Raw genomic sequence first — 27,065 nt, 5'->3', positions numbered from 1 at the left:
CACGGGCTGCTCTGTAACGTGATGCCTATAGATAGTCCATGATACACGATTCCCATATTCCCACCCTGCCTCTCAGAACTCTCTCTCTCTCTTTTGCAAGTCTCTTCTTTTAGTTCTTTGAACCTGTGATTGGAGGATAAAGTGCACCAGGTTGCAATGGAAGGAGGAAGCTCTTAAACAATAAAGGCTTGAATATTTAGCTGTGATCAGGTCGCTGCCCTCTCCTTATCTTTTTAAATGCAAATCTTCTTTTAGGGGTAGTAGCTATATACCCAGCGCCTCTCCACGTCACCTGCCTTTGGTGTGTCTGTGCCATTACTAATAGAGCCTTGTAAACAATCGTTAAGCATGTAAGTGCTGCCGGCCAATGGGTTCGGATCGCTAGTGGGAGAGAGACGGCTCTGCAGAGGCAACCCGGGGGACAGCCGCCCCCCGCCGGCCCCCCCACCAGAAGGGGAGCCCATCCCCAAGGAAGAGAAGAGCCGCTCCAGAGCCCCAAGCAGCATGTGGAGAGCTGCTGCCCGGCTCTCGCCATCATGTACGTGAGCTACCTATTGGATAAGGAGGTGCCCATGTACTCCAGCTCCGTGCGCCACTCGGGGGGGCTCAATCTGGCGGCGCAGAACTTTGTCAGCGCCCCGCAATACCCGGACTACGGAGGATACCATGTGGCCGCGGCCGGGGTGAACCTGGACAGCGCCCAGTCCCCGGGCCCCTCGTGGCCCTCTCCCTACGGCGCTCCGCTGCGGGATGACTGGAACGGCTACGGGCAGGGGGGCCCGGCCACTGCGGCGGCCAGCGCGGTGCACGGGCTGAACGGCGGCGCCCCCGCCGCGGCCCTGGCGTACAGCCCGGCTGACTATCACCACCACCACCACCACCCCCCGGGCCCGGCGCCCCACGCCTCCTCCGGGGGCATGCAGCAGCTCAACCCGGGCGCCCCGGCCGCAGAACAGCTCTCCCCTGGCGGCCAGCGGCGGAATCTGTGCGAGTGGATGAGGAAGCCGACACAGCCCGCCCTGGGCGGCCAGGGTAAGCGGCGGAGCGCCGGGGGCCTGGGCGAGCAAAGGACTGAGGCCCGGGAGAGCAGCCGGGCAGAGCGCTGGGACCCAGAGCACGCTGCCCACCAGGGCCCTGGACCGTAGCCCAGCTCGGGGGGTCCCGGATTGCAGCTGAGCCCTGCAGGCCTGGGGCCCTGCGCACCGGAGCTCGGCCTGGGAGCCCAGCCCAGGGCAGTCTGGGAAGCAGCAGAGCTCGAGGCCCCTTGTAACCAGCCTGGGCCCTGCTGGGACCCAGAGCCGCCCAGGAAACCGTAACCCTCCGGGGACTGACCCGCGCGGCGCACAGCTCGGGCTGCACGGGTGGGGGCTGCGAAGGTTAACACCCGGCGGTTGTTTCGCTCGTGGTTTCTCCGCCGGACTGCTTTTCGGTTCGGGGAGCGGAGGGAACCTCCTCCAGGAAAACCCTGTGGGAACCAGTGCCCAGAGTTTCCAGTAGCAGGAGGGAAAGCCCCCCCGCTGAGTCCTCTTTCAGTCTGGAGCCACTGGCTCTCGTTCAGGATCGGAGCAGCCTGGGTGCTGCTCGAGAGATGTTTGTGGCAGACACGCCTGGACGTGATTTGCAGGGGCACTGGATAATGCCAAGAAGCTCACTCGTTCTGGAGCCCGCCTTAGCGATGCGGGCCCAGACGTTTCACTGGAATAGCCTCACTTCCCATTTATTTATTTTAAAAAAGAAAATAAGGAAGCAGCAGCTCAAAAATGAGGCTCTTCCTCAGAAGGAAAAAAAAATCTATTTTCCCTGCGGTTGTTTTACATTGAACAAAAAATACTGAAGCGGGTAGAAAAAATCTTCAAATAACTGGTCTTAGTCTGGACGACACTTGAATTCTAGATCCTTGTGGGGAGAGTTTGTAACAACCAGTAGAGTCGCTTTGGGGCTTGGGACTCTTGTTCCCGAGCTGCAGGTACAGAGAGAAATGTGGACCTTTGCCTTCCTTTTGTGAGAAATTAGCTTAACACGAAAAACGTAGGCAGCAAAGACAGAGCCCTGCTGGGGGCCGGGGGGAGGGTTGTTGCCGTACGATGTTAACGCACTGGGGGTTGGCAGCCCCGACCCCACTGAGCTTTGGAACCCCTATTTCAAGGTGTCTTTTGAATCGATGAGCCGTGGGGCAGTCTTGGGGGGCGGGGGGCAAGGGCTTTTCCTAGACAAGCCAAGTTTGGCAGAGGCCGGGAGAGCCTGTTTCTGCTGAGGAAGCTGACCGATTTCCCGACGAGTTAAGTTAAATTTCATCCCAATGGAGTGCTTGCTGGTCCTCCCAGGCCTTCAGTCCGAGTAGCCCTGGTTATAGGCACTTAAAAGATTTTTATAACCAATTACAGCCATATAAATCATTGGCCGGTGTCGCTTTGCATTCGTTTCTGAGTCATTGGGCGCATACCTTTATTAACGTCTTGGTGAGCTTTAGGTCCTCACACCGACCTGCTGCTCCCTCGCTGGGAAATGGGCGAAGGCGGTTCTGAGTCCTGGGATTGTCAGGGTTCGGGCTGGCTCCTGAATTCCCATCCCATCGAGCTGGGGCTGCAACTTATCCTGGGGGGCAGGTTTCCTCCGGGAAGGCGAAACTGATCTGTGTGTCTTTTCCTCCTCGCCTTCGGGAGAGGGGCGCGGATCGGAAGGTGTTAAGGGTGGGGCCGGGTGTCTCAAGCCCGATTTTAAAAGTTGCCCCCTTCCTCCCGTCTCCTGGGGGAAAGGAGGCTTGGAGAGGAGCTGCGGTAGATGGGGCTGAATGTCAGCTGAGAACGGTCCGTGATGTCCTGCACTAAGGTGCCAAGGAGGTGGCCAGGCGCCGTTCTCAGTTGTGATGTTAATGTCCCCCGGGTGCCTGGAGACTAGCCAGGAGCTCCTGTTCTCTGCAGACCCTCATCTGTCATGGGCCTTTAAACACATCTGGCTTTGATATACACCTTCCACGCTATTGTCCCTTTTACTGGCCGGAAAGAGGGTGGCAACTTTCGCAGTAAATAATGAATTCTGGCATTCCTCTCTCATCCCCCGGCTTCCCCAGACAACGTGGGGGGCGATCGGGGTTGACCATTTCCCCCAAACCAAAGGGCATCGAGTCAGCGGACTACATGGAAAAGCAAACGACCAACTTTAATGTGAGGGAATCTGCAGGCCGCTGAGCACCCTCCCCAGTGGCCAGCCATCCAGGAATGGAAGTTGTCGGATTTTCCCACAATTCCGTCCTGTTCCCACCGTTTTCCTTTTGGAAAGGGTGGCTGGTCACTTGAGGGGGATGTCTCCATTCAAATGCTGCCTTTGGAGCCAGTGTTTATGTTAATCTGCTCAGCCAGGGGATGAAAGCGCCTGCCGCCATTTGCTCAGTAGTGGTAATTCAAACAGAATGGGGCTGTTATTAAGGCATTGAGAAGGTCTTTCTTTGATAAGATCTCCTTGTCCGGCATTGTTTGCGATTGTGTTCCCCATTCAGCGGCTCTGGGGAGTTTTCTCTGATCAGACTTGTATCTTTGCAGGGCGCTTTTGTTGTAGTTTGCAGAGAGTTTACCTGAACAAAGTCAGCCTGCCGGGCATTACATACCTAGAGGCAGAGCCTCCCCACTCCTCAGATCTTTCTGATGAACAAGAAAGCTGGGGATATAACCAGTTAAACAAGAAACAATCAGAAGCAAGGGAGATCAATTGATTTAGCAATGTACATACATGCTCCGCATAAAAAAACCAGATGCGTCAAACTTGGCATTTTTGAGCACTGATATTTTCTGCCTCCATTCTAGTGTTAGGCTTGTCAGTTCTCGTCTTCAGAAATAAATGAATCCGAGTAAAGGTGCGGATTCAACACACCAATCGCAGATTGTCTGCGCTACCATCGTTTGCTGAGGGACCTCAAAAATCAGGGGGGAAATCTGAGCAATGCCCAACAAGTTTACTTGTGAGACTCTTAAGAGTTCTTCCACTCTGAGCAAATAACCCCAGACAACGCGTGCCTACATTAATCAGGGGTTATTACCATAAGGGATGAACGGGAACAGCTGCATTTCAGAACGATGTTCCTTGGAGAAATGGACAGCTAAGGTACATTTCAAAATCATTGACATCTGAGCTGCCCCAGTCTGGGGAATATCGTGCATGCGTTTGGTTCCGAATGACATTCATGCAGTTTTTGCATGATTTCCCCACGGCCTGAAAAAATTGGTTCTCTGCACATCTTCTTTCTCGAGCCCGGCCACGCTCTTTATTAAGTCCACGCTTAGGGAAATGCAATCATTAAAGGGGTCCCGATCCTGGACTCCTGGCCCATTGAAGGGGTTGGCCTGGGTGAGGAGTAGCACCACTCCAGTCCCAGATCAGGCGAGGAGGAGATGGAAAGAATGGATCGGGGGAAAGGTTTGCCGTTAAATGTGCCTGATCAGTTGTCATGGATTTCTCCTCTCTAGTTAAAACCAGGACAAAAGATAAGTACCGCGTGGTGTACACGGACCACCAGCGGCTGGAGCTGGAGAAGGAGTTTCATTACAGCCGGTATATAACGATCAGGAGGAAAGCAGAACTGGCCGCTACGCTGGGATTGTCGGAGAGACAGGTCTGTCCTTTGAGCGTTCCCTTCTCTTTATTTCTGAAGTACCCAAATGCTCTTTCGTCCCCCTCCCCACGCCCCCACGCGCTTTGTCACGGCGCCGCTGGCCCCAGAGATAACGCAAACGTGGCCGGTGGGATCGGGCCCCCCGCGGGCCCAGTCGCAGAATGGCTGGCACCAATCGGCCGGGAAGGCCTAGGAAGGGCGATACATACCGAGGCGCTGTCTGCTCTTGCCAGGAGCGTGGGTGTTTTCCTAGGTAATGGGGTATGTGGCCGTGTCTGCAACTTCTCTCACGCCTTCAAGACCGGTGTGTGCGACAGAGACACAGACCGGCAGACAGGGAGCTTTCCGACCCGACAAACTCCCAAGTGGCCCATATAGCCAGGAGCCTGCGGTGGTCAGCCCACTCGTGCGCCTGTTCGCGCTCAGCGTGCTCCGGCCGGCGGCCGAGATGTCCGTGTCAGCCCCACCTTAGAAAGTCCTTACTCCGGAGACGCTGCGCTTGGCTGTGGCCTGCCTCAGGAGCTGGGGATCGGGCCCCACTCCCCCCTGAAAGGCTCTGCAGGAGACTCTGGCTGGCTTTACACGGGGCTATTCCCTGCGTGTTGCGGCACAGCCGGGCGGAGGTGGCGGGGCTGACGGCGGAGCAAACCCCCGAGGTGCCGTCTCCAGCTGCGCAGCCCCGCTCGCCTGGTCATTCTGGAGCCGCTCCGCTCTCTGATTTGACCATCCCTTTCTCTCGCTCTTGTATCCCCGCCAGGTAAAAATCTGGTTCCAGAACAGGCGAGCGAAAGAAAGAAAGATCAACAAGAAGAAATTGCAGCAATCGCAGCCCGGCGCGGTGCACGGCGGCTCGCAAGCGCTGAGCCCGGTCTCCTCCCTCCAGGGATCAACGGGTCCTGGCCCAGCTGGGGGCGTCCTGGGAGCCGCTGGGGTCTTAGCGCCATCAGTGACCCAGTGACCGCAGCCAGAGACTGAGTCGGGGGCGGGGGGGCTTCTGCCCTCCTTGGTGAACAGGAGCCCGACATTCACAGAACCCATCGTGGAAAAGGTCCCTGGTCACCCAAAGACATGGACAGAGCCAAGGCTTTTCCCCTCTGTGCACTACAATGGCCGCATTGACCTTCCTCAACCACACTCCAGCCATTTACTTTTTGTACAAAGTGTACAGTGTGTCTGTTTCCTTGTGCGGGGATATTCATGCTCTTTTGTATTTTTACACCGGCGTTTGCAATGCAGAAAATACCAATATAGCCGAGAGCTGAACCGAAATAGCCTGTAAGTTCTCAAACTCGGGATCGGTGTGCATGTTTTCATTACACAGGCTGGGCTAGCGAGGAATCTTAATAGCAAAATGTAAAGCACATTTGCCTTCCCTAACCATACACCTTCAAAATGACCATCTTGCCTTACAGCCGGGGGAAGGTAAGATAAAAAAACCAGCAACAACAACACTGCTTAAATGTTCAGAAGTGAATTGCTTAATGTTAGGCACCTGTAAAAGAGCTCATCAATCTGGCGCCGATAGTCAGCCCGCCGGGTTTATTAGCGGAGAAATTAAGAGGTGAGCTCTCCAGTGGAAACTGCAACCAGCTACACTGGCAAGCGTAAGGATCCTTGCGGGTGTGATATTGTTCCCACGGGGGTTGGGAGGAGAGAGTTAAGAAATGCACCCAGTGGCATGTTCTGTTGTTTAAATTATGCGATTTCTTGTCTCCCTAACCGAACAGCTTCATAAACACACGAGCCTTCCTGGTTTTCCAGGCTTTATCCAAGCTTTATGATAGGGCGGAAATTGAAAAGAAAGACCCCAGGGGACCCTCTGAGCGGTAAGAAGGTTCTTCAACAAAGCTGCCTGGAACACAGACATTTGGGGGTTGGCAGGTTTCAATCTTTTTATTAAATGGGGGAGAAAGACCAAAATATGGGTTCTTTCGCCAGATCTGGACACTGATGACAGCAGGGGGGAAAATCTCTGCAGTCCCTGGTCAAGCTTCAGTTTGGTTTTCCTCGTTTTATTGTAGTATTTACTCAACTCATTATCCAAAATTTGGAAAATTAGTCTTTGAAACACACACAGGCCAAGTCTTTCCAACCAGGTCGGAAACTGCATGTACTCATTACACCTGCCATCCGATAGGGACAACCAGCCAGTCTGTACTCAGCGGGGCATTTGCAATATACTTTGCCCGGGATTTCCAGTTAACAGTGTGGCTATGAGGGTGAAATGTATTCCACATTTCAGACCTGTTATTGCCTGTGGTAACGCTTGAGCTCCTGGCCCCCCATCCCCAACATCGTTGGCCAATAAACTATGGCCAAAGACAGCATTGGTGAGGACTTGTTCATGGTGCAATTTTTACTCCATCATCCCTTCTGGGAATCTGGTCAACAGCAATAATCAAGGGGGGAAATAGTCTATTAAATGCTTCCTGCTATTTTTATTTATAACCTTTCCATGCTGGTGCAGTTTTAAATACACTGATTTCCACTTGTAATTTTAGAAAGGCTATTAATAAAATGAGGGGGGGGCTCTTTTATTACCGACCTTGTTTTTAACTAGGTATTAGGGCTAGGGCAGACGTCTGCTGACAACGGAGATGCTGTGTAAGCCTTTGTGTAGCTGCGGTGTGATTCCACGCAGTGGGGGGTTGAAGATGTGTTAGAAATTAAGGGTCCTCCAAAGAGGGGAGTCTAGTGCTGCATGCAGGCTCATGCCCGAAGGCAGAGAAGCTGACGTCATGTGCCAAGCATGTGAAATCAACATGGGGCTTCCCCCGGGCTCTGCAGTGGTTTTAAAGCCCGAGTCTCTTTTGTTAGTTGCTTCCACTATAATCTGATGAGCAGAGGTTTGGGTTTGGGTTTTTGTTTGTTTGTTTGTTGTCTCGGTTGCAGATCTCGTGTCCTGGTGTATTTTGAAAGGCAGCGTGCACCGAAATCTGGCGGCTAACAGTATGAGCCCCTGCAGATGTATGCGAATGAGCGTGTGTGTGACAGAATAGGTGTGGGTGGCTGTTAGGTAGGATGCGGTTTTTGTAAAGCTGTGAGCAGCATCTGCGATATTTGAAGATCTGGCAGCCTGGTTGGAATAGGGAGCTGGTCCTATCCACTGAAAGCCTCATTTTTATACCCACTAAAAGGCACCGCCGGGAAGCCTGTCAAAGGCCAGCTCCCCCGGGCCTAGCCGCTAGACCCTGGAGCTGGGAGAGGGGAGTCAGTGGGGAGATGTGTCTGCTAGGATTCTCTCTTTGTGTTGTTAAAAAAAAAAAAAAAGCAGGGGGAAAGTCTGGCCTGTGTGATCCCAACCGGCCCGTGTGCCGGCCTTGGGACGCGGTCAGCCCGGCAACGCTGGATCATCCTGAGCAATCAGGAGCGTCTCACCCCAAACACTAAAAACCCCCACTCCTGCCTGCAGCGCTTCTTCATCCCTGCCAGACAAGAGTTGTGCCTGGAACTGCAGGATCCAGTTAAAACCAAAGCCAGCCTTTCTCTCCCTGCCCCAGCCCCATTCTGGTAGCAGGGTGCGGGCTGGCCTGGAAGGCTTGTGTCCAGCCCTGGCGGGGCGCGGGGGGGAAACGACTCTGCCCCCTCTGGCTCCAAGGGCGCAGCCTTCGGCTGCCCTCTGGTGCGCCAGGGGCCGCGCCCGCACGCCATTGATCCTCTTGCTCCGCCGGGCTGGAGCTGGCGGCTGGAGCTGCTGCCTCCGTTGCTATGCGTTGCTGTGAAACGGCTGTCAATAAACCGTGTTTGGATTGTGGAGCAGAGCGCAAGGTTTGTTTGCTCAGTGGTTAGAGGTTCAAAAGTCGGCATTGTCCTACTGCGAACGATCCCAAGTTCTTTCTCCCTCAGGAACACTGGCTGCAGGGGCGGGGGGAGGCATGTCAGTGTCTTGACTCTGGGCACATTTATTTGCTTCCCGGAATAATTAATGGCAGAGCAAGAAAGATGACCACTGAGTTATGAAAGGCCATCAATAAGGAAATTAAACACAGCGGATCTATGGGTGCAATACGCGCCCTTTACTGTGGTTTTGCTGGCATTTTTCCATTCTGCAGGAGCTAGGCTGGGGCGTCTCCGCTTGCAGGGCTGGCAAAGCCGTGGGGTTCCCGTTGCTAGAGGCCAGGGAAGGAAATGAAATAATTATAAGTAGGGTGGCAATTAGGAAAGCTTCGCTCTAATGGAATCTGTTGAATATAGTCTCCCAAGGAAAATGCTGGGAGCCTCATTTTTTGCCACATTTAACTGTGGTCTGCAAATGATTGTTAAAACAGCTGGGCTGGTGTCCTTTTTGAAGTTGGTTTTTCTGTTTGGTTTTATCTTAGAAATATCAGGAATATCAGCTCTTCTTGTGTTTCCTGGAGGACTTGTTGGAGCAATCAGAAAATGGTTACTTACCTCCTCTTCACTGAAGGGGTGGGGACGTTTAATCTTTAAAAAAGAATTCGTTTCTCCAACATAATTAAACGTTATATTCCAATATGTGGAGACAAAGCCGGAGTTTTAAACAGCCTGACTACAAATCTGTTTCCTTCTTGATTACTCAGCGCTGGCTTTCTCTACTCTTGGTACAGCATCATGTCACTAGTTGTCAGGGAATCTTCGAAGTCTCAACTTGCCAAATAAAACAAAGCAAAAAAAATACTAACCTTTCCACCCCAATTTAAAATATTTGTAGTTGGGGGAAAAAATCTTTCAGATCTTCCTGGTCCCTATGCATCATAAAGGAGTACAAGAAGGCACGTGCTTTGTTTGTTTGTTTTGTTTTGTTCATTTCAGGTGACTTTTGAAACTAGTCAACACAAAACCCTGGCAGATATGCTGCAGCGTGAGCTTCCCTCATTTGTCCCTGGGAGCTGGATTATTATTTTAACAGAATTTTTCTCCCCATTTTTTACTCTGAAGATTCTAGGATTCTGGTGATAGGTGGTAAATATTTCTGCTTATATGGCACCTACCAGATAAGGTTCTCAAAGCCCATGATAAGCACTAATGAATGTATCCTCACAGCACCCCTGTGCGGTATGGCAGCACAATTACCTCTCCCTGGTCCAGGTGGAGAAAAGGAGACACAAGGAGTTTAGGTGAATTGCTCAGGAAACAGAACAGGGTATAAACCCCAGAGCTCCAAGCCCTATGTCTGAATCCGGAGGCCGCCCTCTGCTCACTTTTGCAGGGGTAGGCCAAGGGACGTCCTTCTGCCCCCACTTCCTTCACCTAGGCCCTCCCCAGTGCTATTTTCCCTAGCAGTAACTCCCAGCGAGGAAAATGGGAATGATACCAGCAAGCTCGCCGCATGTAGCTGGAATCCGAATTCCAGCAATCACTTCCCGAGCAGGGCGGACACCCAACACTTCTATAAGTCATCGCCCTTTTGTTGCTCGAGTTTCCAGCCTCTCCCTGGCTAAATAAACGCCACGTTTCTCTAACTGCGAGCATGTTCTATATCAACGTGGTTTGTGTCGTCGGCTTGTTATCTCAGCACTTTAAACCCGAAGGAGGGAAATAACAGTCTTCACACAAATGGTAGTTGAGAAATCCCACTCCAGGACAAATAAAGCAAACAAGGGAAAACAATGACAAAACTATCCCTTCTGCTTTATAAACATACAATCGCCTTGCTGTGGCTACCTTATTTCCACGCATCGATGATTAGCTGAATTAATTGCTAGAAACAAGTATCTCAACCGTGGGTTAGAAGCCAGATCCTGCCCTATGGAAATCGATGGGCGTTTTGCTACGGACTTCGAGTGGAGCAGGACAAGGCCCCAGATACAAGAATCAAAGAGCTGAAAGATATCTCCATCCACACGTACGTCAATGGGGGATATAGAAAAGGAAGTGAGCTCTATGGCCTACTGAAGTGTCATTGATACCTAAATTGCTGTACCCAACCAATGCTTTACGATCAAATGTAATGCCAAAGGGCCATATATCGTCCTGAGTTCACGTGTGATAATCACAGCTATTAAAGGGAGCTCCATGTATTGATCTAGAGCAGTTCTCACAGCTGGATGTTTGTATCAGCTGCAAGCCGAAGCTGAAGCCTGAGCAGCTAAGAAGTCAGGCACAAAATGAACCCGGGGGCAGGCACTATCTAGCCAGCGTATGCTGAGGAATACATCGATAAGGAAAGGACCGGAGGCAGACAGAAAATGCAAAGTACAAGAGATAGGGGCGATGCGGATATGATCAAAAGGAGTGGCACAGCCAGATCCAAAGGCAAACGTTCCTTTACCAAAGTACAAAAGACAGGGCACGAAGTAATACACAGCCTGCGTTATTGCAGGGAAAGAAAGGAGAACAAACCAAACAGACAACAGTACAGCCGCAAATACTGTTGCAGAGACAGGAGACTCAAGCCCAGAGACCCTTTCCATGGTAAGCGCTCTAACGCCCTTATCAGAGGGGTAGTCGTGTTAGTCTGTATCCACAAAAACAAGGAGGAGGCCGGTGGCACCTTAAAGACTAACCGATTTATTTGGGCATAAGCTTTCGTGGGTAAAAAACCCACTTCTTCAGATGCATGAAGTGAAAATTACAGATACGGGCATAAATATACAGACACATGAAGAGAAGGGAGGTACAGTATATTTATGTGTCAGTATATTTATGCCTGCATCTGTAATTTTCACTCTATGCATCTGAAAAAGTGGGGTTTTTTACCCGTAAAAGCTTATGCCCAAATAAATCTGTCAGCGGTCTCCTCGTTGTTAACGCCCTTAGTCATCCAAGTGTTCTTTGATGTCAGAGCCCACTGTAAACTCTTGTAGCTTTGCCTTGGGGCTAAATCCCGTTTCTTTTGCTTGTCCCATTGCCTCCGCCCGCCCTCTGTGCATTGTGGAACTTTAAACTGTTTGCGACAGAACTCCGAATTCTGTAAGGAACGTAGCCTTCCTTTAATTATGGGACTCTAGAAAATAACACTTTCTAGAGCCGGAGTAGTTTAGTTGTTAGTTCGCAGCTCTAGAAGCCAAAACCAAACCTCTCGAGGTCTAATCCTGCCAGTATCACTAACTCGTTCTGCAAATAGGCAAGTCACTTAAGAGTCCCTCTTTGTAAAAATTGGACAATTTTACCTCCTTCCGCCAGGGGTTATCAGGAGTAACTCATGTTTGCACACAGTTGGAAAATAGCTATATGATGGCTAAATATCATTAGCCTTGTTTAGATACCTCTCCCACAATTTCATTTCAAGACTGTTATGAGTGGCCGTCTGATGACACACCAAATCATCCTCCACCTGAGATATATTTGCATACCGCGGCTCTGTTGGTTTACATGCTCTAAAAGTTGCCTTCAGTTATTTATAAAGTCACATTTCACTACCATAAAATACGTAAAACAGCCTCAGGAGTTAGCTTTGTTGATAATATTCGCTGCTAGTTGTCAACGCATTATTGCTTTATGGGTTTAAAAGCCCCTACAAACTAGGGTTTTTTAATTTACAGAATTGAAGATTAAAACAGGGAATTTACATTCATTCTTGCTGTGGTTTTAAAAATCAGCCCCAATTAGCTATAGGGGAGAACTAATGACTCTACTTTAAAAGCACATCGACTGCTTTAGGACTCTGGGATTGCACTAATAGAAGAAATGTTTCTACTAACAAGTGTATGAAATGCAACATATGCTTATAATATTTGCTAATTTCCAGAAACACATTTCACGCTGTTTAAAGGTCGCAGCCAATGCCAGCTGAAGTCAATGGGAGTCGGCGGCTCTGAAGGCCATTACTGAGAGAGGACTTCATGCAATGACAGACTCTCGCTGACTTCAGTCGGTATCGGTGTGATTCAGAACCGAAAGCAGCTCTCTTTTATCAGCTAGTTTTTTGTTTCCCATGGTTTCCAGGCAGGAAATGGGATCATCTTCCTGGTCGCGGTAACCACATGTCACGATTAATAATATCATACCCGGCGTCTCATGCCCTCCTTTCATTCTCCAGTCTATCTGGCCCCACCTGGGTCCCCCCCCCCTTTCTCACACTTTGTAAATACGAGGAAACCACGACGAAGCGGGCAGACTTTGTGCTGAAATAACGATAAAACGAGCTAACAAGAGATGCATCCGAGTTACTGGACTGGAGGAGACCTACAAACAAAAGCAGCGTTTTCCCTCCGAGCTACAATGCTATGGCTTAGTACGGAAACAATCGTCCAACTCAGACCAATCTGTGAGTACGCCTGTAAATGGCCACCACAGCCCCGTGTGATGATTACAAGCACGTGTCTGTTACGTGCAAAACACCTCAAACACCAAGAACTCACAATCCTGTCCCACGTCGCACCATTATCCCATTACAGACAAGCTTTTCAATCTGGTTACCCACATTTGCCCTCTCGTTTCCCCCCCCACCCCTTCCGCCGAGATCACACGAATCTTCACGTTCTTTCTTCTAAATATTGGGGGTCGCACATTGTGATCGCATGGCCATATTACGCCATGAATTTTCGAGCAGAAGTCCCCATTATAGTCAATGCCGTGGGAACGTCTACTGAAAAACTGGTGACAAGAGATGGCCTTCAGTTACAGCAGTGTAAATCCGGAATGGGGTTATCAAAGGTGAGCTAGGATCAGAGTTTGCCTCGAGAGGAGCAGGCGATATGTTTCCCTGTGCCAGGGCAGTATTAATGAGTGCATCTTCAGCTTTTCTCTCCATCTTTTATTCCTCCGTGTCTTTTAGCACATTTATTACTTTCTCCAACAATGTACAATTATGAACTTTTTGCAGACGTGCTAAAGTATTGTAGGGCTTGGAGGTGAAAATATTCTCAATGTCATGCAACTTTGGGGTTCATTTGGGCTTACTGGTTTTGAGAACCAGGCAATAGAGGTCGCCTGTATGGACCAAAAGTAAACTCTAACGCTGACTTCCCACTTCAGAACAATAGACTAATCACATACTTTAGATACTAGGAGGACAATTAATAGTAATAAAATGCATAGAACAAGCAGAATCAGGAGCTTTTTCCTCTCGGTCTGGTAGGATCTAGATATTTCCCCTTTACATTTTCTCTGGATTTAGTTTGACTTAGTTGACACCAAAGTGTACTTTGTAGCTGTACTTAGCACAAGGGCAATAATAATTAATAATTAATACATTATGCAGCGCCTAGGAGCCCTAGTTATGGACCATGACCCCATTGTGCTAACTGTACTAACAAAAAATATATATTTAATTAATATTCATAGACCTTGAACCTATGCCTTTCTTTTGACAGTGCTACACTGGCTTATAACAAATAAGCCTGTGCATGGAATACATTTATTATTTAGACCAGTTCCGAAAGGCTTGCTACTGCTTAGCTTGTGCTCTTCAGCTTTCTTCGAAGGATTTAACCTGCAACTGCAAGCGCTTTCTTTCCGCAGTCACAGGGGTGAGTTTGTTAAAGCTATGATCTTCCCGCCAAGGGACGTAAGAAACCTGCAAGTTTCTATGAAGCCAAAACTCTTCCGGTTGTTCGCAGGAACTCGCTGTTATTAGAATTAGTGACTAGTTAGAGGTGCGTTTCTTTGTCCTGGGTTGGTCATTTTCAAAGCCTGGCGCTGTTGGGAAGTGGCCAGCAGATGGCAGTATTGGCCCTGACACTGGCCTGACACTGGCCAGGAATCTGTCTGCAATTACTTTTCTTCCTCAGGTTTCAGAGTAACAGCCGTGTTAGTCTGTATTCGCAAAAAGAAAAGGAGTACTTGTGGCACCTTAGAGACTAACCAATTTATTTGAGCATGAGCTTTCCTGAGCTACAGCTCACTTCATCGGATGCATACTGTGGAAACTGCAGCAGACTTTATATACACACAGAGAATATGAAACAATACCTCCTCCCACCCCACTGTCCTGCTGGTAATAGCTTATCTAAAGTGATCATCAGGTTGGGCCATTTCCAGCACAAATCCAGGTTTTCTCACCCTCCACCCCCCCCCCCCCCACACAAATTCACTCTCCTGCTGGTGATAGCCCATCCAAAGTGACAACTCTCTACACAATGTGCATGATAATCAAGGTGGGCCATTTCCTGCACAAATCCAGGCTTTCTCACACACACCCCCCCCACCCCCATACACACAGAAACTCACTCTCCTGCTGGTAATAGCTCATCCAAAGTGACCACTCTCCCTACAATGTGCATGGTAATCAAGGTGGGCCATGTCCAGCACAAATCCAGGCTTTCTCACCCCCCCCCCCTTTTTTCCCCTCAGTTCCTCCTCGGTTTACAACCCTCACAAACAGGTTCCAGCCAAATAGCTCCTCCTGGAGCCCCATGTGACCAGCTCCGTGACTCCCTTCCCCCGTCCCGCTCTGGAGCTTACAGCGGGCGCCGGGCGGAAGGAATCAGTGAGAAAGCCATAGGAGCACAGCCATAGGGAATGCCGGCAGAGGTGAGAGCCACTATTAATGAGCGACATTAACACCTTCCCGCCACCAGCCCGGGGGGGTCTGCCACCTTTGCACGAGCTCACGGCAAGGAAGAGCGATGGGGACTGCAAGCCACTGCCTTTGTTTAACAGGAAGAAGCTCCCGCGCCAGGACACTTATAGGTGTTACCTGTGGCAAGCGAAAATAGCAAAATCTTCCCTCGCAGGTGTCCCCAGTACTTCCCAGAGTAGGCAACTGGTCTGCCATTCTGCGCCGCTAGCAAAGGGGCGAGGAAACACGTGCCCGCTGTTGATGCTGGAATCTTGGGCCCAGGCCTGGCGGGTTCTGTTCCAGGATCATCAGGCAGCGCCCCTGGGAACCTTTGAACAAACTTCATTCCCGCAAAGAAACCAAGTTCCACTGCGCCTTCCCCCACTTTGTTTACCCTCCCCTTAACCTTTCTAGTTCCCCGTTGACTCCTTCATGGGCTTCTTTACATTTCTGGCAATCTCACACCAATTCACACTCTTGATTTCTTTAAAAAGCAAAGTTCTAACCTCCTGAAAATGGAGGGTAATTACCCACGCAAACCGATCTTCCCCGTAGGGAAAATAGCAAGTTTAGAGTTCAATTAATATTCATAGATCTCCAACATATTTATTTACTCTTACGGGAGTACATTGCTTCAGGCGAAAAACTTGCATAGATTCTATTGAGATGTCGGCAAATTCTGAAAACTTTGGATCTTAATATTACATTTTCCTCGTGTTCCCTTTAGTTAAAAGGGGTCAGCGTAATAAACATATACTGCAAAGTACGCTGACAGAAGGGTACCATCCTAACCTTAGCAAGTAATCTGGGCCACATTAACCCATGGCGTAACTCGACTGGAGCAGAATTCTCTCTGCCTTACCACCTGTAGAGCCATGTACAGGTGTAGAAAATGCTACCAAATTATGCTGAACAGGTGGAAGAGCCTGATCCTATTCTGGCAGAAGTCAATGGCAAAACCCTTCTTGTCTTCAGTGGGAAGAGGGTCAGGCCCTAAATGACTAGTATTTCCTAAGTTTTGAGGGTTGGACTTTTCAACCTTAATCGTGTTCTAACTCTGTGTGTGTTTTCCTAGAGTTTAATAAAAAGGAAACCGAAAAAACAGAACTTCCATTATGTGGCATCATATTGACAGTCAGCGGGGTAGGAACATTTTAGAGCCTCCGCACAGACCTCTGAGCTCATGGAATGACTGGTAGGAATAGTAGGTTGTTGTGGAGTATTGAGGACTGTGTTGGAACTTTAAAAGCAGAGGGGTTTCCTGGTTCTGCTGGCAAGCTGAGGGGATGGGAAGCAGAGCGTGCAATCAGAGTAAGTCTGGGTGAGTCATGCCTCACTGCCTTAGAGAGCAGCCTGCTTTCTCTTTCTCTGTTTTGGGCTCTTGTGTGTTATTTTTCTGAATTCTAAGAAATAAAATAACGTTCAACTGCAACCTTTTATGTTTTTCTCTAATTTCTCTGTGTGTATGCTGTGAACATAACCTTTGCCATCTCTGTGGACAAGCACTAGAGGGGTATAGGACACACACTTTGCCAGTAGGTTTCACAGATACTCACTTACAGCAAAGGAATGTTGAGACTAAGGAATAAAGGGTTCCGTTCCAGGCAGGGGAGCGGACTGTGTTCCAAGGAGAACAGACTCTTCTGTCCTTGCTTACCACGTGTGACTCCATCTGATCTGACATCCTCGGACCTGTTCTTGTCCCAGCCTCGGTTCTTTGGCCCAGTCCTATTTTTATCAGGCCTCTCATCCCAGTCCCAATCTCTTTACTCTGTAAATGCTAGTCTCACCCCTCTGCACTACCAGTCCCAGTCTTCTTGCCCAACCGTTCACAATCCTCCTCCTTGCTCTTTGTCCCTAGTCTCCTTGTCCAGCCAATTTCAGTTCCCCGCCTCCTGGCTGCTCATCTGATCTGTCTGTGTCTCTCACACACCCTGACTTCCAGTCACCCCACACTTCCACTGCCCAAATTCCTCCTCTCCATTGCCTCTCAGTCCCAATATCCCTTCCTCTGCTCCTCATACAAGCTCAGTATCCCTCTGGATCCCTGTCCCAGACTCTTTGCCCAGCCACTCCCAGTTCTACCCTCGCAGTTCAGCTCCGTGTGATATCCATCTCCACTCTCATTTCTTTTTCTCCATCCACTCGTTCTTAACCCCAGTCTCCTTGACCAGCCATTCCCAGTCTCCGCCTGGCTGTCAGTCACAGTCTCTTTGGCCAGCCCATCTTACTCTTTCCCCCAGCTCCCACGCTCAGTATCCTACCTCCCCAAGTCCATATTTCCTTCTCCTGCACAGCTAGCTTCCTGTCCCCGTCTCTCACCCTCCCTCCTCTACCCCAACCCTTGTTCCAATCTTTTGTCCTCACTCCCTCTCCTCTCCCATCCCTGCAGGTTCAGTTTTGTTCTCTGCGTTCAGATCAGGTAGCTTCTTTCTCCTTGTTGTCTAGGCTCAGCAGGGATATCATTGACAGTACAGGACAGAGCATCTTCTTGCTCTCAGTTCAGGTACCCAGCCCAGGCCATTGCAGCCCAAAGCTACAAACACAGGGAAAGTTCTGCTCAGCCCTGGGCACTGGAGCATGCCCAGTGGGAATGAAACATTCAGGGAATTTCACTGCTAATGCCCAATAAGTCTCTACTGAGCATGTACAAACTGATTTTTCAAAGGCATGTAACATGTCCAAGGTTGGGCAGATTTTCACAGGGATGGGAACTGCCAAATTTCAAATTCCCATTCCAAATCAAGGGGATAACAGAGCTTCTCAAAGAAAGATCACCAGATTTTTTTAGTAAGGGCAAAACAATGTGGTTTTCCCTTGCCTTTTTCTCAGAAATGGCAACTCTGATTTAACTAAAATTTTCCAGAACTATTCAGCCTGAGGCAGACACCAGGCATGGAAAATAATAGCCCAAGCAGACAAAATTTGGCAGTTATAAGAAACCGAAAACAGGTTCTCATAATGGGCAGTGTCAGACAACCTTAGGAATAGTCAGAATTACTAGTTGTACCTATAATACAGTAACAGTGAAACTTCATTGGCAGAGAAGCAGAATGAACTTCCTAATTTCACATCACCAGTGAATGTAACTAATGTGCTGTTTACCACATCTTCTGGATCACCGGTAAAGGTGTTCAATAAAACTGGACTTAACACCTATGGCTATGATCCTGCAAAATACTGAAACTTGTACTTAATTTTAAGAAGCCAAGGAGACCACTCGTTTGCTTAAAATGAAGCAAGTGCTGTGCTGAGGCTGGACAGACATCTGTTCCCCCAGGGATATTTATTTAGCCTCTACCCTCACACAGTCTTTCTGACCATTTTGAATGCCCATATCCAAACTAAACAGACTTATTTGTCAAGTAAGATATGATGGGGCACTATATCAAAGGCTGTACTAACAGCTAGCTATATTACATCCGTTATGCTGTGTTAACTCAGTTCTGCTCTGACTTAAGTCAATGGGGCTTTTGCCACTGACTTCCCTAAGGGAAGAGTCCAACCTTGATTTTGTAGTTCATTAAAATGAAAAGAAAAAAAAAGAAACCACTAGGTTTCTATAGCATTATTTGTTCTTCATACACATATAACCAGTTCCTCAGCTAGTGTAAACTGATATAGCTCCATTGAAGTCCATGGAGTTACACCAATTTACATCAATTAAGGGTTTGGCCCCTGTTAGTCATTGCTCATGATTTTGTTATCTCCTAGCTGTTTACAGACTTTTTTTTCCCATTTAACAATTATTCAACTACTTAGTGGGACTTACAATTAGCTATCTCAAAAGTAATCACTAGGATCCCTCCTTCCCTCCATTTTTAAGAGACTGGGAATTGCATTTGCATTTCTCCAAATCTCTAGTAACTCTCTATTATCCATAAGTCTTCTCAAAGAATACTCGACAATCCAACAGCCTATGCAAATGATTTTGTGGTCTCTAACCAGTTCCTAGTGGCCAAATGGCCACATCAGAAACCATCAACGTAATAATAGTAATTATTATTTGTAAAGTGATAGCACCTAGAGGCCTCAATCAGAGACTAGGGACCCATCACGTTGGGTGCTGTAGTTAACTAGATGGTAACTTTTTGGGCAGTCTCAGCTGAGGCCAAGGAACAAAGGGACTCATAGACTAATGTTATGTCTACAGTGCATCTGGGAGCGAGCCACCCAGCCCCAGTTGACAGATTTGTGTTGAGTGGATCTTGCGCTAGCCAGCATAGATATTGGTTTTTTGTTGTGCCTCTGGCTGTAACTTGAGCTCTCAACCCCAGGGAGGGGGACTGAATGACCATCTTACCATAAGAGGTAAGTCTGCGTTACTTCTCACCCAGGGTGCCTGGATCCTCAGCATTTGGTTCAGGAGTTTCTCATCCTTGCTCTCCCTATGTCCATGTGGCCTGTAACACATGCACACTACAGAGTCTTCTTTGTTTTTCATTTTTTTTTTGTGCATACATAGGCAAAATATTTGCTACCTACTTCACTGTCACATTCTATCTCACCTTTTGATACATATAATAGATGTACCTGCCACCCCTCCACCTCTTCTCCCTCTGGGAACTCTTCTCTTCAGCACATCCCAGATTTCATGTGCAAAGTGAAACCTTCCATTCCCCATACTGACTGTTAATTGTACAGGCTGCCTAAGAACCCTTGCTGTCAATTTTGAACCCCTATGATAGTGGAGACTGGTCAAGTCACTTATCAACCCAGAAGGTCAAGGATCCAGGGACAGCATCTGTGCTGAGGAACACAGGATGGGTGAAATCAAGGTTGGTCACTATAATTTATTGCAGCCCAGAGCATTATGGAGACTACTCTTCCAGTCTGTGACACCCACCCCCAACATGTCCCCTATCCTGGGGGCTATAAAGGGCTCAGTGTAGGGCTGCATGCAATAGTCCTATGTCATTCCTGCCCTCTAGTCATGCCTCCTCATCGCCTACATGCTATCAGAGAGGTGTATAGGGCTCAAGGCAAGCCCAGAGCCCAGTACTCTGCATGGCTAATTTCTGTGACCTACGGCGCAGAGCTGCACAGAATTCTGCAGAAAACTGGGCCCCCTGGATGAATGTTAAGTGACCAGGAAATCACCAGGGAACTGTCCATTGGGCTGAAACGGTGATTGGGGAAGGGCACCAAAGATGAAAATAGAGCTAAACATGGATTATTCCTTTGCACTGCAGCAGGGTGGAGTGCTCCGCTGGAAAGCCCAGGGCCTCACTGGGCCCATCAGAGGTTTGCTCTGCGCCAACGGGGATAAGACTCGGCTAAGTCTGTGCTACAAGTGCCAGCTTTGGTACTGGAGCAAGCATCTTCCCCTAACACACTGAGCTCCTCTCCAGGACGTGTTCTTGTGGGACACACAGTTCAGCCCAAGCTCCTTTGCGTAGAGATCAGACCTTTACCCTGGCGCAAAATTTCACCCTTGTAGTTTTCACCAGTAGAGTTCTGCTCTGGCATGGGTCACGAGCCAGAAACTTGCCTCTCCTCCCTCCCCTGGACCTCGGCATGGCTTCAGGCCCTTTCTGCCACCCCCAGTCCCAACACTGTTTTTTTTTTCAATGGATCCCTTTTTACGAGCACCTACCCCCTACTGGAGGGAAGGCCTTTAGCTGCTGTTGCCGCCTGCCTGCCCACCCTCCCCCCCCTCAGCTCACTGGAGAGCAAGCCCAGGTGATCACAGTGTTGCTGTCTGTGCTCCCTCACTAGTGGCAGAATGAGCTCCCCCTCTTTGTGTCCTGTTCTCTCATTTGAAGGCAGCAGCATGGGAGCAGGTTCTGAACTCCCAGGCCTGCCCCTTGGGGAGAGGTTATAGAACATTACAGGTGGAGGCAGGGGAGTGGCAGGCCAAATGGCAGCTGGGCAAGGTGAAGATGGCAGCTAACTGGATAGTGAGGTGTAAATGGGCGTTTGTTTTCAGCTCACAAACCAGGTAAATGATGTGGCCATTTTCCTGGCTGCCTAGCTACATTATACACAGGGCAATGGTGGGTTCTCCAGGGGGTTGAATTCCCTCCTTGGGGGCCTTATGTGCACCCCCTTTCGCCAGCTTGTTCCTCCTCCCCTGCCCTTGTTTCCATGCTAGGGGCAAAGTCTTTCCTCTCCAGACGCAGAAGATGCCTTTAAATTGGGAACCACTTTCTCTCACTGGGCAATCCTGCTGCCCCTCCAGGCTCTGATACAAGGGGCACAATCTGGTCCATGGAGTGAAATAGAAAAGCTGAGTAACATTTTTACCATGCTTCCCCCTTATCTGGAGTTACATCACCCCCACGCAGTCTTAACCAAATACTGAATCACCTCCAGAGGTGCTGGAAGGTGAAAAGGAAACTGTAGGAAACAGGGTGTTCTGGCTGGAAGACAAACTTCCATCGGTTAAAACAGAAACCTATGGGAGGAATGGAGAAAGGTGTCTTGGAGAAGAAGGTATCTGAAAGGCTGGAGGCAAAGATGAGAGCTGGGAGGAAAGCCATCTTCCCAGCGACCTCTCGGTCAGGAGAAGTAAGGCGGCTTAGCCTAGAGAGATCAGAGTTAAATATACTCATGTTTAAAATGTGAATCTTCATCCTGATGCTGCATGATCTACAGCTCCCTGCCTGTGTCACTGTTTCAGAGACTTGCCTTTCCTAAGAGTAGGTTTTGCACCTTGGGAAAGTCAAGAATCAACACTTCATTGCCATCTGTTGCAGTCTCAAGCTTGGTCAGGTTGTAGGCAGTGTGGTCCAGTGAACTGGGCTCTGGATCGGGTATCAGGAGACCTCCATTCTATGCCTGGCTCTGTGACTGGCTCATTGTGAGTTCTCGGGTGGGTCGGTTCTGTGCTTCTCTTAAAGGTGGGGAAAATAATTCTTACCCACCTTTGCTAAAAGCTTTGAGATCTGTGGATGAGAGGCCTGTATAAACACAATATAATTTATTACTGTTATTGTAACACTCCTAACGGTGATGCAAGAGCATGAACACCAGCCTCCGAGCAGACAGTTAAGAACCAGGGCACAAATCCAATTTGGATATCGGTTCTACTCTTCACTACCCAACTGCACCAAGTGTAACTCCTCAGGCATTTTAACAACCTGAGTATGGAGTCACAGACAGTCCCCTGGGTCTGTCTTGCCCCAGGTGAGTGTATCTCTGATATACATGGATTCTTACACCAATAATCAGGTTATTCATGATCCCAAAGGACCAGTCACTTACCCCAGGTCAATTGTGCTTTAGGTTTCACACCAAAGATAACAATTGTAGCCCATACCATAGTAAACTAGATGAAGATTTATTAAATAGGAAAAGGGAATTAAGAGTTATTTACAAGCTCAAAGCAAGCAAACATAGACACACAAATGAGTTGCTGTCTCAGGTTTCAGATGATAACATAGCTTCAATAATCAGCAAGCGCTAATTGTCCTTTAGGACTAACCCAGGTGAAACAGTTGGGGATCTCTTGCTTATGCCTAGAAACACCTTGCCCCCACCAGAGTCCAAGCAGCAAAGACAGCCTTAGTTTATTTGGTTTGGGGTTTTGTCCCCCTTCTCCATGTGCTCTGAGCTGCAAACTCAGCTGATTAGAGGAGTCCACTTACATGACTCCTCTTCAGGAAGAGGAGAGCAGAAATATAGGCGTCTTTAGCCCTTTTGTTGACAGTTCCTCACTCCAGATGTGGGGAGTTTCCCTCATAAGATGCATCTGGTATCAATGGGTATGCTCTTTCATAAGGGGTGTAATAATTTGTGTAGAAGAGCAGCTCTTTACACTAATTAATGTCTCTCTCCTGTATGGCGATTCATACGGTCACAGAGGCTCACAGTACAACCACTCAGATATTACATTACAACTTGAAACACAGATATTACTAGTGAGATTAATGCATGCAGCAACTCACAAGCATGCAATAGAGTCCAAACACTAGACATTTTCTTATCTCCCTAATACCTATTTTATCACTATTAACCTCCAAGTGAGCCAGACAGATTCCAGATATGTATCGGTGAGTGTCCAGCTGAGACACGGGGACTTGGGCATGAACTGGACCCTGGCCTGGGAGCATCACAGCTATTATCTGATCTCATCAAATTACCTCTATTCAATGCTGCAGAAGAAGTTTAAAATAACTTGCCAATGTTTCCGGGAATATTCCTTTCCACTGCCAATTTAGATGACCTGAGTAGGCGTCTACCCTAAGATACTCTTGGTTCCCAGTAATTTTACTCTTGAATCCTATATAAACCATACCAATACCCCTGGGGAACAAAAGTTCTTCTGGAGATTTACCCTAAACTTATTTTTTTCAGTTTCCAGGAGTGATCAGTGTCTTCCTGGTGCTTGCTTCAAATAGGTTGAAAAAGCACATCTTTTGGACGGTGTTATTTTTCTAGCACTGATGATGCAGTCTGTGCTTTAGTCCAGCAGGGTCGCCAGGGCTGGCTTAGACTTGCTGGGGCCCAGGGTCAACACCAGGACCCACCGAAGCTGAAGCCCGAGCCCCACAACCCGGTGCAAAAGCCCGAGGGCTTCAGCCTTGGGTGGCTCGGGGCTCAGTGCTCTCCTCTACAAGATACAAATACAGATCTTCCTTCCACCCTGCCCTGAGGCATTGAGGTTTTAATTTCTTTTAAGGTGCCTAATAGGTGCAATATTGCCACTCATTGTCCTCAGCCACCTAAGGAGGTCAGAATCAGCAGGCAGTTTGCTTTGGCAAAAATGCAATATAAAATCTCTAGGGAGAAAGGGCTTGAAGCAACCGTGTTCCATGATTTCCTAAATCTGGTTGTATTACCCAGTCCATTCCCGGTGTGAAAATGAAACAAAAGAAACCACTGTTTGTCACTAGTTTTAAAAGTGGAATGTTTTAAATGTACTTTATTTTACAGTGTCCTGAGATTCCCCTATGTATGAACTGCTCGGCTTAGTTGTCACAGGACTTAACTGGCATTACCCAGCGTCATGACGTTGAAAGTTAGTCAAGTTACACTGGCCTGAGACTGGGAGAATACATTGGTGCCTGAGACCTGTTATTTATTTTATTAGACCAGACTGCATGCCTGTTTGCAATACATTAATTAAATAACAACAGCATAAGTTAGCACTTATGGGACTGATTTTAGTAACCCAACTAACATGAACACACCAGTGCAAGTTTCAACGGAAGTGGGTTCACCCATAACACACATTGATCATGCCTTGGAGTCAGTCATGTTTCTTACTCTTCAAGGTAGGCACTATATCTACTTTGATATGTATGGTTGTAGCACAATTGTTCATAGGCCGTCATTACCGAACAAGGGTGCTCACATTTAGTGCCCCTCAAGCCATTCTCTCTCTTTCTCAGCCCTCTCTCTAGCTTGCACCTTGGGCCACACCAACCCCTAGTTGTCCTCAGAATTAAGGCAGGGAAGAAAGATGACATAACGTCACTGAACGGAACTCGGCTGCGTCTGGAGAGCAAATCCTGTATTCCCAGAATCTGATGCATTAGCAAAGTGGTTCAACTGTATCAGAAAAAAAGACATTTAGAATTAATACCTGTGATGTTATTTGTCTATTTATTGGTCTACCCATCACCACAGGAGCTGAGTGAAAGGTAGATGGCTCTGCACATGTGCTCTAGAGGAAGAAGAAAGTACAATGAACCCTTTCCCACAGCACACCTGTGCAAAAGCAGCTAAAATTCGGATGCAAGTGCTGGAGGAAGCAAGAAAGAGGAGTGGCGCGACTAGCCCTCCTAGCAGTACTTACCAAACAGCGGGGGCTTGGTCACGTCCTTGCACGCACTGTGCATTGGCAAATGCCAGCTGACGAGGAAAAGCAGGCGATGGCTTCTGAAAGATGCATCAAGACCTGCTCCTTACTGTGCTCATCTGGAGCCTTATGGAGAAATAACAATTCCCTTCACCACTGCTGAAGGGTCTGAATCCTACTCCTGGGCTCCACAGGCCCTCAAGGCAATAATCTGGCCAGAAATCTTGTTTGGTATATATTAAAAAGAAAGCCAAATCAACATGCATGTGGTATTTGGAGGGTACTTCCTTCCAACGGATGGCTCAGTGGCAGAGGAAAAGGAACCAAGTGTTATCCAATAAGTAAATCTAACTGCACCACAAAACCTATTCCCTCAGTTCCCCAAAAATGTTTTAAATCAGATTTAGACCATTGATTTTTCATATTTTTATTCACAGAATTCAAGCTGATGGAATGTTCTTATTTGTGGTTTCATGGCAACCAAAGGGGTGCTAGGTGCAAAGGCTTCTGCTCTCTCCCTGCAAGTGACCTGACATTCCACAAGAACGATCGCAGCTGTGTAACCGGCTAACCCAAAGAGCCGAAAACACACCTCTAGCCAGGGTGGGTGCTGGCGGGGCTGCTTGCATTACATTCCCCAGTGTGCAGTAGCATGGGGAGCAGGTCTGTACCCACATGGAGCCCAATCCCGCTTCCCTTTCGGTCAGTGGGAGTTTCCCCATTCGCGTTAGTCGGAAGAGGATGCGGCCCAGAGACAGAAATAAAGTGTGCCAGCGTGACCCGTTTCTTTATGCTGATAGACACTTTGTTCTTTACAAATGAAATAGGATCTGGGTCTCCTTTCACTCACGCTGCTGTGAATCAGGAGTAACTCCACTGAAGTTGGTGAAGTAAAACCTGCCACGGACAGAAGATTCAGGACTACATAATGCAATGTACACATGCAAGCCAGATAGCTAGATATAAACCTACGCCAGCGTTGGGATGAAACTGTTGTTGGGATGCATGACAATACTGCACAACGGTGTAGGGCAGAAATTGAATACCATATTCTACTGAAAGTGCAGGGAGAATTTAAGCAACAAAATGCAATATAATCATGCTTAGCTACAGCAACTTTCTATATTAACGAACCGTAAATTCTTCTTAATAGAAGAGATACGGGCCATATTTTGGAAACTCCTATTCATGTAGGTCCTATTACATCATAGTGTTTTTTAAGCAGAACATCTATCTAATCTATTTGGGGGAGCTTTGTTTAAAAATCTATGGCAAGCTCTTGATTATAGTTTTACCGATCACTGGAATAGGGCAACTCCCTATTCCAGTGATAGGTAAAACTATTTAGCTTTGGGCGCTACGTTCCTCTTACTACCTGCATCAAAACGTCCCATAAATATTTATATTTCTTTACGCGTGGATGCAAATATTAATGAAAGGAAAAAGAATAGAATAGAATAGAATAGAATAGAATAGAATAGAATAGAATAGTGCTTCAGTTCCGAGGTTGTCTCTATGTGTTTTGGGGACCCACTTTGCATGAATATAAAATATAATGTGCCGCACTATATTCTTGGGAGGTGCCATGCCCTGGGGACTAGAGCGCTGGATTCGCAGTCAAAGTAAAGCAGATCAGCTCTACCATTGTGTGATTTTAAGCAAGTGACTTCTTCCTTCAGTGTCTCTTCCCCACCCGCTTTGCTTAGATTGTAAGCTCTTTGGGACAGGGACTGCCTCGCTTTTTGTATGTGCAGCGGGCCCAGCACTATGGGGTCCCAAACGCATTTGGGGCTGCTAGGCTATGATGCTGATGACCCCGGGAGTCGTCTGCAAGGCTCAGCCCTTTGCCCCGGTTTTTGCCGAGGAAAGGGCACAGTCAGGCACCGATCCCCTGGTGTGGAGACCGACCCCTGCACCGGGGGTACCCGCTGAGGTCCGGCGCTCGCTGCTGGCGCAGGCTGGCGAGTTGAGGGGGGTTGGTTCTACCGCGGCTGCTCCTTCTCTTTGCTTGGGGGCGAGGCGCAGCGGCTGCCTTAATTTCTCTCCTTGTATTTCGGCCGAGGCTCCCAGAGCTCGCCCTCCCGCGCCAGCTCCGTGCTGAGAAATCAACAGACATAAACTAACCCCCGCGCGAGGCTTTCTTTCTCCCAGCCAGTGATAATTAATCTGCGCCTAAGCCCCGCGCTCTGCTCTCCGATTCCGCTCCGCCTGCCCAGCTGCGCGTCAGGTACCAGCGCAGCCCGGAGATGCCGCGTTGGGTTAGAGCCAAGGGCTTTCTCCCGCGGCCCCCCGCGAGCTGCTAGGGCCGT

At 48.5% G+C, this 27,065-nt stretch overlaps 1 protein-coding gene across 1 annotated transcript; it reads left to right on the top strand.

The window, feature by feature from the left end:
- The first annotated feature begins 536 nt into the window (after positions 1–536).
- CDX2 (caudal type homeobox 2) lies at positions 537–5,564 on the top strand. Its single transcript, XM_073321447.1, has 3 exons — positions 537–1,032; positions 4,461–4,606; positions 5,364–5,564. The coding sequence occupies exons 1-3, from the start codon at positions 537–539 to the stop codon at positions 5,562–5,564; spliced, it is 843 nt and encodes a 280-aa protein (XP_073177548.1).
- Positions 5,565–27,065: the final 21,501 nt, after the last annotated feature.

Source organism: Lepidochelys kempii, chromosome 1 (genome assembly GCF_965140265.1).
Source record: "Lepidochelys kempii isolate rLepKem1 chromosome 1, rLepKem1.hap2, whole genome shotgun sequence".
Taxonomy (NCBI): Eukaryota; Metazoa; Chordata; order Testudines; family Cheloniidae; genus Lepidochelys; species Lepidochelys kempii.
Note: the sequence above shows the minus strand (reverse complement) of the source record. Positions and strands in the feature narration are given on the sequence as shown.

Excerpts from the sequence above, each read along its gene's own strand:
- CDX2 (XM_073321447.1), top strand. The coding sequence starts at position 537 with ATGTACGTGAGCTACCTATTGGATAAGGAGGTGCCCATGTACTCCAGC. Across the intron at positions 1,033-4,460 it reads GCCCGCCCTGGGCGGCCAGG|TTAAAACCAGGACAAAAGAT; the intron begins GTAAGCGGCGGA and ends TCTCCTCTCTAG. Across the intron at positions 4,607-5,363 it reads TGGGATTGTCGGAGAGACAG|GTAAAAATCTGGTTCCAGAA; the intron begins GTCTGTCCTTTG and ends TATCCCCGCCAG.